Below are 13,371 nucleotides of genomic sequence, written 5' to 3'. Positions count from 1 at the left end.
AAGCGTAGCGGTTACGTAACCGACTGTGAGTAGACAGAGTTCGAAAGCAGTTTCCTTGAGCTAAAGTTTTTATATGCCAGAGCAGTGCCTGCGCATATACAGTGTACACAATCTTGAGCTATAGTTTTGTATGCGAGAGCGAAAAGCGAGCATACAGGTGCACCTATCGTAGCGTAGCCATACAGCCAGAGCAGTTGCAGTGCTGTGAGCGGTGAGAGAACACCGACGATCAAAATCTCTTTCTGAAGTATCCGGTTAGAACAAAAGAGTCAACCCGGTAGTCAGCGTAACGAACACTGAAAACAAAAGCGTAGCTGAAGTTTCCGCGTAGGGACAAAAGCTTACCGGATAAAACCTGAAGCCAGTGCAATGGACACGGCTAAATTGAATAGAATGGAAAGTGATGCGTCGACTGCATACGATAATGCAGCAGATCGAAACGAAACTGAACGTACTGGTTTATTTCAAAATGGAAATGCCGTACAGTTTGGTGGAATCGCAGAAAATGAAGAATTCTGGAGTGATATGCACCCGTTGCAGGGGAATTGATTGAACTGTCGCTTGACCAGAATAGGTTTGAAGCAGCAGTTGAGTATTGGGATGTCAAAATTGATGATGAAATGAATGTTAATGAATTAAAAGAGATTGCTTGGGCATCTCTATATACCACTAGCCTTGCAAAGGAAGTACAGTAACGCAAATCGTATCTGTCATGCACTGAACGGCCGCAATACAGACATGGAAATAAGCAACAGTGCTCTAACAGCTGAACTGGTTAAACTGCGCAATAAAACTGGGAGTGTAGAAAATAAATCGCATTGAAAAACACGAGCAGATGAACTGATGAAACGTCAGCTAGCTCTGTTGACAAAAATGGAGGAAATGCAACAAAACCTGCTATCCGTGAAAAACTGCAGTACCCGCAAGTGTACGAAGGTATACAAGAAAGCGGTAAAGTAGAACGTTTCATAATGGACTGTGAACGATGCAAAGATTTGAATGGCTGGACTGAGAAACAATTGATTGAAAAAGGACTGTCGTACGCACTGAAAGGTGACGCGTATTTGTGGTATGTCGAAAACAGAAAATTAAATCCAGATAAAGACTGGATTTACTGGAAGACATTGTTAGTTAATCACTTCTCATCGGAGAGTGACCCGGCCGAAGTACGGCAAGCGATGTACGCACGTGTCTTCAAAGAGGAAGACACGGTAAATTCGTATGTCGATGGCTACCTAAATTGGTTTAATACACTTGATACGAAAAAAGAAGAAGAAAGAGTTTCAGTTCTCGTTCAGGGACTGAAGAAAACCCGAATGGAGTGGTATGGCAAGCTGGTCATATCAAACCTAAGACTGTTGAAGACGTTATGGCACAGCTGAAAACGCTGTACGCACTGAAAGTGCAACGAGAAATGCGAAAATGATGACTGTTGTGAGTATGAAGATGACTGTGAATATGTGTACAGTGAGTGTGAAATGGTAATTTGAATGATGACGACTGTGAATACGATGAAAATTATGAAATCTACAATAATAACGGTAATAAGCCGTACATGATCGGAAATGTCGAAATCGACGTTAACAAATGGCGAACTGACAGTGGTCAGCCGATCTGTTCTAAGTGTCACGAGCTGCACCCAGCAAAGTACTGTACATTTGAAGGCAAATGGAAAGCTGTTACGAAAGAACCGCCGCCTGAAGTATTGAAACGGTACAATATGAAACGGGTTGAAATGCGGTCAATGGAAATTCGTACTGTTCAGTGCGATTCAAAATTACCTGAAAATGTTGAAACTAAAGTGCTGCAGCACTCAAGTTTGCGGGGGCGAACAGTGCCCAATGAGCTACCGCCCGATGCGTCGCAAACGACTGTGTCTAGTCAAGTTTGCGGGGTAATACCATAATACTGGTAAAGCCTTATTGGCCGAAAATTTGGTTAATGAACAGTTTTGGAAAGCCGAGCAGCGCAAGTGCAAGGATATCAAACATTGGTATTACTTGTACAAAAATCCTGTAAAGCGAAAAATAAATTTCAAAATGAGAAATTATCACATGGTTGTGATAAATGGTTTGCTTTGTCGAAAGCGTTCTGGTAATGGAATTGACAGAATTGTAGTGCCTAAACAATGGCAAGAACAACTGACAAAATCAGTACACAAACGATATGTGAAAACGAATTAATACCGTGCGGAGTGTCAGTTCAACAGTATCTGACCACTCGGTATTACTGGCATAATATGGTGAAAACTATTGAAAATGTTTTGTTGAAATGTGGTAACGTTGAAGTAACTGGAAATGTTGAAAATGTGTCAGATTGTGCTAAAGTGCGTGATATTGAATGCGTAGCTGAAGTGCGGTGAAGCGCAGTTTGAAAAAGTTAAAATTGGCCTTACGCAGTCACAGGAGAAAGCCCTTGTACTACGAACTCAGTTCAGTATGGGTATGAGTTAGCTGGTCGTAGCATCGGCGCAGACAACTGTGAAAAACCTAAAATCGTAAATGAAACTTTAGCGGACTCTAAAAATGCAGTAACTGAAGTTGACGGTCAGGAAGTAAAATGGTGTATGACGAAAACCGTGTGTGGTTGAAGAACTTCCAAATGCGCCTGTAAATTTCTGAATTTATTCCCAAGATATCCTTTTGAATGCCGTCTTACGGTGATTGTACGTTTGCGGATTGAGTCGCATTGGTAACCGCCTTGAGTTGCAATGCTGACTGAATACATGCAGTTGCTGGTATTTCGCAATTTCAAAGTGGTGTTTATTTTATTTTATTTTCTCCATCGCGGATGTTTTTTTGCGTTGAATTTTTCATCGGCGATTTACATTAAATTTAACTTTGCCACTAAAAATCTTCATTTATTGCGTTCCGACGTTTTCTGTTTGTACTCCGATCTCCGACTGCCGTTCTGCCATCCTACTCAGTCTTCTGGCCTACGCTCAGTTCTCCATCCCGTCAAGGATCCTCTCCTCACTTTCCATCTCATTCAGTCACCCGTGGAGGAGGATCAGTCATTCGTTCTTGGACGGTGGATGGATATGCCCGCCTTTGCCCAGTCGTGAGCATGAGAACTCATTTTATTTAGTTTTTATTCCTGTTTTTCCAGTTCTTTCTTTTTGTGTTGGGTTCCCAAAAGCCGTTTGCGGGGTGACGGAATATAGCAGTACAGTACGTAAAGTGACGGCTTGACGTACTTTCTATTATTCGCTGTATGCTCGATCGTTCTCTTTTGTGTTCGGACTTTTGGTTGTTTCTACACGGATGCGCCGTGTCTATATAAGTCCGTTGATTGGGTATTGCGGGATCAGTTCTCTGTGGAACGAGTCCCGCAGTTTCGGAGCTTTCAATTAAAATCGTCGGAGATGCAGTTTCGCTTAATAATTCGTACACTTAGCATGCCACATTGAGATTATTAGTCCCTCTGAAATCCATAAAACAAATAAAATAAGAGGTCTTCCGAAAATTTCGTAATCCTTGGCAGTGTGACCTGATTAGCAAAAATTTTATTAGCTGAAGAAATTTTACATTAAAAATCCGATTAGGATAATAACTCACCTTGTCTTTAGGCATATTTATGGATACAAGGTATTCAGCCGGGACATCGACATCTGAAAATAACCGCTTAAACCAATACACATACAGATTGTAACACCGGAGGCTGCGGAGCTATGCCAAAGCAAACTCGGACACAAATTTGCGATTTACTTGGGTCATATAAACCATCATTTCTTACCTAAGTGGCAAATGTGTGCAGTGCATGCTTCATTAATATAACTGTGCAGGAATGGATAACCTTTGAAACGTTTTGGTGTAGCACTGCAAAAACAGAACTGCGGTTAAATCACCTTAGCGCATGTGGTACAACTAGTCTATATCGTTAAACTCTAGTTTGCAGGGTTAAATCCTTTAAACATAAGACTCGAACAGCAAGTCGCAGTAACGCACAATATGCCATCGTTTAATCGATAAAGCATGAAGCTGACTGTGAATGCAAACAATGGTAAAGTTTTATTACGACAAATCGATGAACGATCCCACCATGTTTCAGTTACCTAGAAAAATTCAGTGGACTCCTTGCTTATACGGCTACTTATATATTTTTATAATATAATTATAACACTTTATCGGGTTTGGCGAAGAAAGCTTGCAGCGTGCTACTTATTTAAGTACTTGTATTTTACTGTGATGTAAATTATCACTCTGCTCGTGACCGACAAACAGTCATTAAGAAGTACTGAGAGCCGGCAAAATTACTTAACGATATTGCTTTAAAATAAATACAATACCATAAGTACTTAAAAATTAAAAATGAGTACAGTTGTGTTTAATTTATAATGTTCTACACTGTACTGAGTGTGTTCTACAGTAGACTTTAATGATAAATTAATCATTAGTGATCATACTCGAGGGGATTAAAAACGAGTCCAAGTGAATGGAGATCACATCCAACGGACGCTAGCGGTACACTCGCATTTGCTGACCAGCATTTCATATACTGTAGATATCCAAACAGACCAAAATGATCTTGTATGATAGACGGTGGTACAAATGTATTCCTCGATCCTGTATGAGAAAATAAAACAATTGTAAGTAACTGAACACCAGTGCGCCTGGCAACGCTAATCGATACAGACTACAGACTTCGCAGTGCAAGCAAGGGAAACTGATTAAACTCAACAACTTACTGTTAATAGCACACTTACCCGACGAAGGTAGGATATCTTTTATATCATCTCTCCGCCTAACAGAAGGTACCGATGACATTAGCCTATCCGCAGTATCCGGTACAACCTTCCTAAATGGAAGCATTCCTTGGGATAATCCTGGTCCCGGTTGAAAATATGTATTCATTGCCGCCGCCGCTGATGACGATAATCCGTAGCTAAATTGCTGATTTATCGCCCCGATGCCGCTGGAAACGGATGCGGAATTAGGAGTAGCACGATCTCCGGATGACTGTGCAAAATTGCATACACTCCAGTTAGTCAACAAAGGACACACAAATTCTCTCAACAAACTTACATCGCCCGACATGCCTCGATTTTTTTCTTTCTCAAACGCTAAAATGCACGGAGCATAGATGTTAATTAAGGACACCTGGATAAAAATTGGCAAATTCGTACCTGGAAGTGAGGATCCACCTTCCGCACCAGGCAACGCTGGAAAATCTTCGCTATGCATTTGAAATTCTGTGTTCCCATCACTTCCACCTTGCTTGGTCAATCCTGAAATAATGGAGGCTATTTTTCTGACAAGGTGAGTTTCATTACAAGCTGCGCAAAACGTACACCACGGCAAACTACCAAGTAATATTAGCGTTCCTTCAGGCAAACTTGACTGACACTCTACCGTTCGTCGCTGCGTTCACAAATAAACTAGCCACTCAATTACCTAATGACACTTAAAATATCTAACAGAATCTTTCGTGCATTTTCTTGCTTCTATGTCGCTTGAAAATTAAAAAAATAATAAACATTAGTTATGATAACAAACAGGTAATGCCCATAGCACCATCTTTTTTACATTCCAGAACGCTTTAAAAATTGAAAATTAATTATCCAAATTGGTGAACAACCAACAACACACTCACCGTACGCTGATTTCGGACCCTGCGAGAGCACATTAGCAAAACTCATGGAATTCTCGAGACGACTCCTTGAGGATAACGAAGGAAATTCCGAGATATCGAACATTGGTCCGTCAGATCCTAGAATATCTGTGCTCGACGTTCTAATACATCCATTTTTTTCACAATAAAAAGTCAATCAACCGTACCATTCGTTGAGTTGAATGCGCTTCCACGCATAAAAGGCGACCTGCAAGAAAATAAGACTGTGTGTAACAAGCCACAATCGTCGCAAAAAAACGGTACCACATACGTTCCAAAATTTTGTACTCCCATTGTGCTGGTCGATCGTTTGGCTTCCTGTGTTCTCTTCAGTAAACTGTTTCTTATTGACAGATCATCAAAACCAGCTTTAAGCGCATTCATGTTAAAGGTGTTACTGCAAACAAGTATAAAATTTGTTACAGCAAAAGTTTTTGAGAACCCAGTATCTGTAACTTACTTTAACGAGGACTGCGACTGCGGTTGTACAGAATACTGACTCGTAAACGAGCTCGCTGGGTAAGACGACCCAAAACCGGAGGTTGATACCGAAGGTGTTTGTCCCACTGAAATACTCCTCGAAAACGCACCGTTGCTAGCCGTCAGCGGACGGGAACTGGCTGCTGGTGAATTGTAACCCATCGCGAAATTCGAGTTGGAGAGACCACCGCTACTGGAACTATGGCCTGCAGAATCAAAAATTACGTTTTCAGCGCTTAATGAAATTCCCACAACTTACATGTTTCAGAGAGTACTCGAATTATTCATGACTATTTCTACCACAGAAATTAAGCCTAATTTAAGCTAAGACAAAAGCAAAATTTCAATAAGAAAAAACTAAAACTCTACTGAAATTAAGCAATCCAACGACCAGCAACCAATACAAAAAAGAATATTTCAAACAAAAGCCAAGCAAAAAACGCTTTAATTCGTGTCTGTACATTATTTAATGGAGCTGTTTATGATCTAAAAGTCAAACGATTTTGTTTACAACTATTGTAATAACAATCTGGTTACAGATCATCGTTACCCAAATGACGGATACGGATCTGCCCTGATTACGATTACCACAATTGTAAACAATATCGCAACCGTTAATAAGTGTCGTAAAACAATCCAGGTTTGATAAATTTTAAGACCATCAAAAGAGGGTATTAATTTTAAGAATTAAATATTGCTAATTATGGGTCCCACTGTAAACTGTACAGCGAATGAAAATTAGCGAACAAATATTAATGATGTAATTAATGACTTTAAACTTTAAAGAAGCGAGATTCTTTAAAGAAGCGAAGATTCCGGTTGTAACGAATGCACTTACTTAGGGCTGACAAGCCGGAAGGACCCGACAAGGGAGAGCCAGCCCGTGGAAACTGAGGAAAAACGCACTTGTCAAAACCCAACACAGCATGGAAATCCATCAAAAATTCATCGTCAGGCAGATAAATCAAAGACAGACCTCGCGGTCGTTCCTGCTGCCTCCAAACACAGAAGGGGAATACGCATTGTTGAAGGAAGAATTGTACGAGGAGTCAGCGGAGCTGAAGTCGTTCGCTGATGCAGATATCGATGAGAATCCCTGATGGATACAAATAACATGCTTTAAGCACCGCTCCCTGCAATTATCCCGAAGGGCAGAGGCAGAGCAATTAAAACTCACAGGTGGGACCGATTTTCTTAGGGATGCGAAGGGTGACATATCCGATAGTCCGCTGGGTGTCCTTGAATTCATTATCGTACTGAGTCAAGCGTGAAGACAGAAAATAAATCAGAATTCCCAAAAAAGGCATGCCATCTAAGCACGATCTTTACCTTGATCCCGTTGATTGAGGCAAATCCCATATCGGGTCCGTGTACCTGAATAAGCAAAGTGGCACGCTAAATCACTTCCCCGGGCGCAACAGACCATTCAAAATGGGGATGCAAGCGAAAAACAAAAGTTCACAGGAGATGCGAATCAAATCAAAAGTCGACAGGAGGAAAGGAACACAGTCACAGAAACCAACACGGATCTCAACGTAAGCATGCAGCAATGATCGTCCTGACGCAGACTTTACTTACTGGCCTGAATTTAAATACTGCTCGTTTCTACTAAACGCCATGTTGTGTTGGTAAGTTAGAATCATATCCACATCATATCTGAAAACCTCACTGGTCAAAAAAAATCTCAAGAATAAGAATCTGCAAATCCAACGGATTATAATAACGTGCAAGGCTGCAGTAGACTTTAAACGCTCTCTGTAATGATGGAAATTTGTTTTTTCCGAACCTTCGCTGTAAATACAAACCATTTACGTACTTTTACGTTTATACAAAGCGTTCCCTGCAAATCGAACTGAAGCAGCTGAACAATTTTTCATGAATGAGACGCTGCTACGCGCGTACGTAAACACACGCATTCGTACGCTACGGTCAGGACGCATCGTAGTATGTCTGTTTACGGCGCCATTCATAAGTTGTCCGTATTTTTGGCGACAAAACTTGATACAGCACTAGTACTTCTTCCAGGCGGTATCCCAATAATTTCGCGGAGTATTGTGTTACGGTTTTTCGATTTCCTATGAAAAGCAGGATGAGGGGTTTTCGCCCTTATTTGTTTCTCTTCGCACTGTGACGATAAACTATTTAGAAAGTCGTGTTGTATCGTAATTTCAAAATGAGTGCCTGTCCGGCGCAATTGCATATTGTGCGACAGTTTCCTCAAGAAGCACGCAGTGATCAAGTGACCCTGCGCAGCACTGAAGAAGTGCCGCTGGAATACCGTTCCGTCTTCAAGACCTTCCCCTTCTTCAATATCTTGCAGTCGTCGGTATACGATGCGGTGTTTCAGTCCGATAATCCCCTTGTGATATCGGCGCCAACAGGCGCGGGTAAAACATGCGTGTTCGAGATGACCATCGTCAAAATGCTTATGAACGACCGTTCACAGCATACGCTGAATCAATCCGAAGAGGATAGCCGCCCTACTCATTTCTCGAAGGCGGTTTATCTCGCTCCCATAAAAGCTTTATGCGATGAGCGCTACATGGATTGGCGGGCAAGGTTTGGCGAGATCGGGCTTACCGTTTGCAAATGTACCGGGGATTCTGACGGCGATGACTTCGGGGAAATTCAGAAAGCTCACCTTATCGTGGCCACGTCGGAAAAATGGGACAGCATGACAAGGCGCTGGAAGGATCATGAACTTTTAATGAAGAATGTGCGCTTGTTTATGATCGACGAAATCCATACGATTGGAGACGAAACAAGAGGTACGTTTCTATTTAATCAAGTAACAACAAAATTCATAGTTTGCTGCAAACCTGACTACAGGTAAATGGTCATTTTCAACTTTTGTTGTGATCGGATCGTCAGGCATCGGGATCGTCTTTTGTTATATCATCTTCCGTCAGTCAATAATTTCACATTTTTGCTTTAATTAATAATATCGTTTTATGTGGCACTGTTTCTTTAATAGAAATAATCATTTTGTGCAGCAAGAGTTCGCTTTGGCGAGATGCTTATAATTATACTACATACATACATAAATACGTACAGACGGTACAGTATGTTAACGGTGTTATGCATAGTTTTGTTTGTGCTTTATAATAGGTGCGGCAATGGAAGCAGTGACCAGCCGCATGAAAGCTATAAGTAAAGCCCTTCAGCTTCGGGAATCGCAAGAAAATCCACTGGACATCCCATCGATTCGGTTTGTTGCTGTGTCCGCCACGTTGAACAACATTTCCGACTTCGGCGAATGGTTGGGCTCCCCTCAGCTTTCGGCCATTTGCCACAAAATCGGGGATGGCAGTCGTCCCGTGAAACTGCAGAAAGTTGTCCTTGGTTATCACGCGGCTAAAAACTGTTCGGAGTTTAAATTCGATATGAGCTTGAACTACAAGTTAGCCGGTAAGCGGTCCACACTTCTAAATTTCCTTAGTATCGACATTGGACAGAGTCCGTTTCTTCTGTTTAAATGTTTCTCTCATTTCCCTTTTAGGCGTAGTAGAGCAGTATTCCCAAAAGAAACCCACCTTGGTGTTTTGCTCTACCCGTAAAGGAACCATGCAAGCAGCAAAAGTTTTGACGAAGGATAATCATTCGTTTGTCTCTAATATGGATCAGTATCACCGGCTGCAGCCGATTGCGAATTCTTTGAAGGATCTGAGCCTTCGGTCCTGCGTTCTTGCCGGGGTTGGGTTTCATCATGCTGGATTGGACATTCATGATCGGAACGCAATTGCCAGCTTATTCGAAGAAGGAGCTTTGCCGGTTTTGTTGTGTACGTCTACTTTGGCTATGGGCGTGAACCTTCCTGCGCATCTGGTAATAATAAAGTCCACCAGCCACTACGTGGGGGGAAGCACTCAGGAATACAGCGAAACAGAAATTCAGCAGATGATGGGAAGAGCCGGCCGGCCTCAGTTTGACACGTCTGCGACCGCGGTATGTTCTTTCTGTAGGGAAAGTATAATGCGGCCTGTCTTCACGGATTGCGGTCTGCACATACTTTTAACCATAATCTACTGTAGGCGTGTTTTCCATTTACCAGATGCGGAACATAAAATTTACTTAATATTGTTGTCCTTTCGAATTACATTGCCCAGTTGACGTATTCCTGAAGTACAAGTACAGTATTATCTTGCTGCCTCACAGAAAAGGCTTCATATTTATATCCTAAATATTGAATAAAAAATACCACGCAGACCGTACAAACTTTTTCATTAATTAAGTCAAGGATAAAATCGAATTATTTTACAGTATGGTAATATAATTGCAATGTATTATGAAAATAGCATACAATTCTGTTGATTGCTTAAAGTGACTTGTGAAACGAAAAGTTGTATACGTATGTTGCTTTGGTGCCAAACAATCAGTTCCGGATCCGTTGCATTCGATCTAGTATTGATTTTATTTCGTTTCATTTACAGGTTATCATGACACAAAATGCAAAAAAGTCGTTGTATGAGACACAATGCGAAGGAACTCAGATCATTGAGAGCTCCCTCCACAAGAATCTAATTGAGCATGTAAATGCTGAGATCAGCTTAAAAACCTTCTACAATGCCGACACAATGCTCTCCTGGATACAGTCGACGTTTCTGTATATTCGCGTTTTTAAGAATCCCCAGTATTATGGATTGCCTAAAGAAGTAGATTTTGGTGCGGTCCACAATTGGTTAGAAGAAGTTTGTACGGAGTGCTTGCGCAGTTTGAAGCGCGAAGATTTAATTTCCGGTAACGGCGAGCATTTCCAGTCAACTCTGAAAGGATCGATTATGGCCAAATACTACGTAGCTTTCGACACAATTAAGTAAGCCTAATTCCTCTGGCTTTTTATAAGCATGTAGAATGCCATATCGCAAATGTAACTTGTAAACACTGGAAAGCTTTGCAGGTTGTTTGGAAAGCTGACCGGTAGTGAATCAGTTGCTGATCTGATCTCGGTATTGTCTGAAGCACAAGAATTTTCCGACGTTCAGTTGCGTGTGAACGAAAAGCTGCCGCTGAATACTCTGAATCGGAGCAAGAACAACGTGACAATTCGATTTCCAATGGCGGGAAAAATTAAGAATACCCAAATGAAAGTTAACTGTCTAATTCAAGCCACGCTGGGATGTTTGACCATCAGTGATTACAGCTTGTCGATGGATGTCAACAAAATTTTCCGATCTGCAGCCCGTGTATCGAGCTGTCTCGTGGTGTTTGTGCGATCCGGTAAGCCGCATTTTGCATTGACCGTGAGCGCTTACCTCCTGGACAAATGTTTGAAAGCCCGCATGTGGTACGACTCGGATTATGTGGTTCGTCAGATCTCGAAAGTTGGGCACATTATTTCGTCATCGCTGGTAGCCGCGGGCCTAAATAGTTTCGCAAAAATTGAAAACAGCCATCCCAGAGAGTTAGAATTGCTGGCTAATCGCAAGCCCCCTTTTGGTAATCAGGTGGTCGACGCCATCGCCCACCTTCCAAAGTACAATCTTCGCGTCGCACAGCCAAAAATTCCCCTGCAGCAGGAAGTGGAGGTAATTGTGACTGTTTCAATGCACAATCATCAACTGGTTTCATCGCAAAATACAGCCGGAAGTAATCATGCTGTGTTCCTGTTTGTTGGAGATGCCGACAACAAACTGGTGCACGGAGAGAGATTGACGGATACCAGTTTGGTTTCACTCGGCGGGGTGTGGAGTCGTACCATAAAGGTCATTCGCGCAAAAGCGGGAGATGAGCTCTCTCTCCATTTACTTAGCGAGACGATGCTAGGTTTCGATGTTGTCAGCTCGTTTACGCCGTTTTATTCCGGTCCACCCAGAGCGGTGTTGGTGAACAGTGCATCCACTGCTGCTCCCCGAATTCCGAATGCGGCCCCAGTCCAGTACCGACAGACGGAACTGCGATTCCCTGTTCGGAAGCGTCTTTCTGCAGAAACAGCACAAACCATCGGTAGTCAGAAACTCCGAAAAATTGCTCCTGCTCCTGTAGGAACTCAAGCTGTCCGAACTGCGTCCGTGCCTCTCATAGCTAGAATTCCGTGTGGCGTAACGCCAGTCCATTCGTCAGGAGCAGTCCGAAATACCGCTCCTCCTGTCTTTATGGGAAACCACGGTTTTCGCCCTGCAGCCATATCGGAAACAGCAAGAATTCATCATCCTTCTGTAAATACTGGAAAAGTTGCTCCCGCACTTGTGGAAACGCAAGCCGTCCGAACTGCACCGGTGCCTTTCATTGCTAGAATTCCCTCTGGCACAGCAGCAATCCATTCGTCAGTTGCAGTCAGAAATACTGTTCCTTCTACCGCTTTGGAAAACCAAGCTTTTCGCTTCACAGCTATGCCGGAAGCAACAAGAATGCCGTCACAGATGCCGGCGATCCACCCTCCTTCTGTGTATATGGGAAAAGTTGCTCCTATACTCGTTGACAACCGGAATATCCATCCTGCGATGAGACCTAATGCAGTGAGAGCTCCGTTAAGTTTAGCGACGACTCGCAATCCTTGTGGTAGTTCTACTATACGAACTGCTATGCCTGTTCTTGCCGAAAATCGGAATGTCCACCCTGTGATGAGCCCTGATATACGGAGATTGAGAACTCCATTTGATGTAACGCCGATTCGTAATCCATGTAGCAGCACTATGATACGATGTGTTGCTCCTGTTCGGTTTGCGTGCAATCAGAGTCAGACTTTTCGCCCTGCACCGGAATTCCGAGAAGCTCGCCAGAGCACCGGAATTCGCCCTACACCGAGAAGCCCGCCAGAGTTGTCTGTCCGAAAACTGTCCCCGGTTTTTGTTGGAAGCACTATTCGCTCTACTGCTGAAGAGCACGCAGCAAGAATCCCATTAAATTCTGCCATGACCCATATTGTTCCCGGACCGATTAAGGAGCGTTTCGGCATCTCGAATAGGCAGCCTATTGGCCAAAATGTCACGCATCCAACGTCACTCCCGGAGCCTATTGTCACTACTCCCCGAACACCAAACGTGGCAGTGCTACCCGGCGATCGGATGATGACTCCTCCATCACCAAGTTTTCGATCTTTATTCCTGTAGTGAGTACATTTGTAGTCGAGACATCAAAGATCAAACAGTATGTATAATGTTGCACCCGATGGTAAGATTTTGTTTGTCGTAATAATTATGGATAGTATCTCATCTATGCGCACCATGATGTCGTCCACCGGTGTACAGTAGTTTACTAGGTTCTAATTCGATTTTACGTTAGCAGTTTGTCCGTCACTGTGCGTTTGCAAACAGCTTTGCGTAAATGGCATTAAATATTGTA

General features: G+C 42.7%; 2 protein-coding genes across 4 annotated transcripts; one reads left to right on the top strand and one right to left on the bottom strand.

Moving 5' to 3' along the window:
- Positions 1-3,414: 3,414 nt before the first annotated feature.
- LOC129586362 (CCR4-NOT transcription complex subunit 2-like) lies at positions 3,415-7,893 on the bottom strand. Its single transcript, XM_055479545.1, has 16 exons — positions 7,669-7,893; positions 7,420-7,464; positions 7,268-7,346; positions 7,067-7,186; positions 6,929-6,980; positions 6,071-6,296; positions 5,882-6,007; positions 5,778-5,818; positions 5,593-5,718; positions 5,126-5,227; positions 5,025-5,062; positions 4,706-4,958; positions 4,406-4,565; positions 3,736-3,818; positions 3,558-3,610; positions 3,415-3,489 (listed from the first exon to the last, which is right to left on the bottom strand). Exons 1-16 carry the CDS (start codon positions 7,731-7,733, stop codon positions 3,415-3,417), a joined length of 1,644 nt encoding a protein of 547 aa, XP_055335520.1. The 5' UTR covers positions 7,734-7,893.
- On the top strand, positions 4,693-13,316 carry LOC129586253 (probable ATP-dependent DNA helicase HFM1). 3 transcript variants are annotated; one of them, XM_055479362.1, is made up of 7 exons: positions 4,693-5,258; positions 6,630-6,685; positions 6,933-8,858; positions 9,199-9,498; positions 9,590-10,035; positions 10,521-10,903; positions 10,988-13,316. In XM_055479362.1, the coding sequence occupies exons 3-7, from the start codon at positions 8,264-8,266 to the stop codon at positions 13,137-13,139; spliced, it is 3,876 nt and encodes a 1,291-aa protein (XP_055335337.1). In that variant the 5' UTR covers positions 4,693-5,258; positions 6,630-6,685; positions 6,933-8,263; the 3' UTR covers positions 13,140-13,316. The 3 variants fall into 3 exon arrangements, with proteins under 3 accessions (XP_055335337.1, XP_055335339.1, XP_055335336.1); XM_055479364.1 differs by having other exon boundaries at positions 6,630-6,730; XM_055479361.1 differs by lacking the exon at positions 6,630-6,685.
- The last annotated feature ends 55 nt before the right edge of the window (positions 13,317-13,371 follow it).

The sequence above is a fragment of the Paramacrobiotus metropolitanus genome, unplaced genomic scaffold (assembly GCF_019649055.1).
Source record: "Paramacrobiotus metropolitanus isolate TYO unplaced genomic scaffold, Prichtersi_v1.0 Parri_scaffold0000020, whole genome shotgun sequence".
Classification (NCBI taxonomy): Eukaryota; Metazoa; Tardigrada; class Eutardigrada; order Parachela; family Macrobiotidae; genus Paramacrobiotus; species Paramacrobiotus metropolitanus.
The sequence above is the reverse complement of the archived record's forward strand: the minus strand, read 5'-3'. Positions and strand labels throughout refer to the sequence as shown.

Excerpts from the sequence above, each read along its gene's own strand:
- LOC129586362 (XM_055479545.1), bottom strand. The coding sequence starts at position 7,733 with ATGATTCTAACTTACCAACACAACATGGCGTTTAGTAGAAACGAGCAG. Across the intron at positions 7,187-7,267 it reads TAAGAAAATCGGTCCCACCT|GGATTCTCATCGATATCTGC; the intron begins GTGAGTTTTAAT and ends TGTATCCATCAG. Across the intron at positions 5,719-5,777 it reads CGCATTCAACTCAACGAATG|ATATTCTAGGATCTGACGGA; the intron begins GTACGGTTGATT and ends CGTCGAGCACAG.
- LOC129586253 (XM_055479361.1), top strand. The coding sequence starts at position 8,264 with ATGAGTGCCTGTCCGGCGCAATTGCATATTGTGCGACAGTTTCCTCAA. Across the intron at positions 9,499-9,589 it reads CTTGAACTACAAGTTAGCCG|GCGTAGTAGAGCAGTATTCC; the intron begins GTAAGCGGTCCA and ends TTTCCCTTTTAG. Across the intron at positions 10,036-10,520 it reads TTGACACGTCTGCGACCGCG|GTTATCATGACACAAAATGC; the intron begins GTATGTTCTTTC and ends TTTCATTTACAG.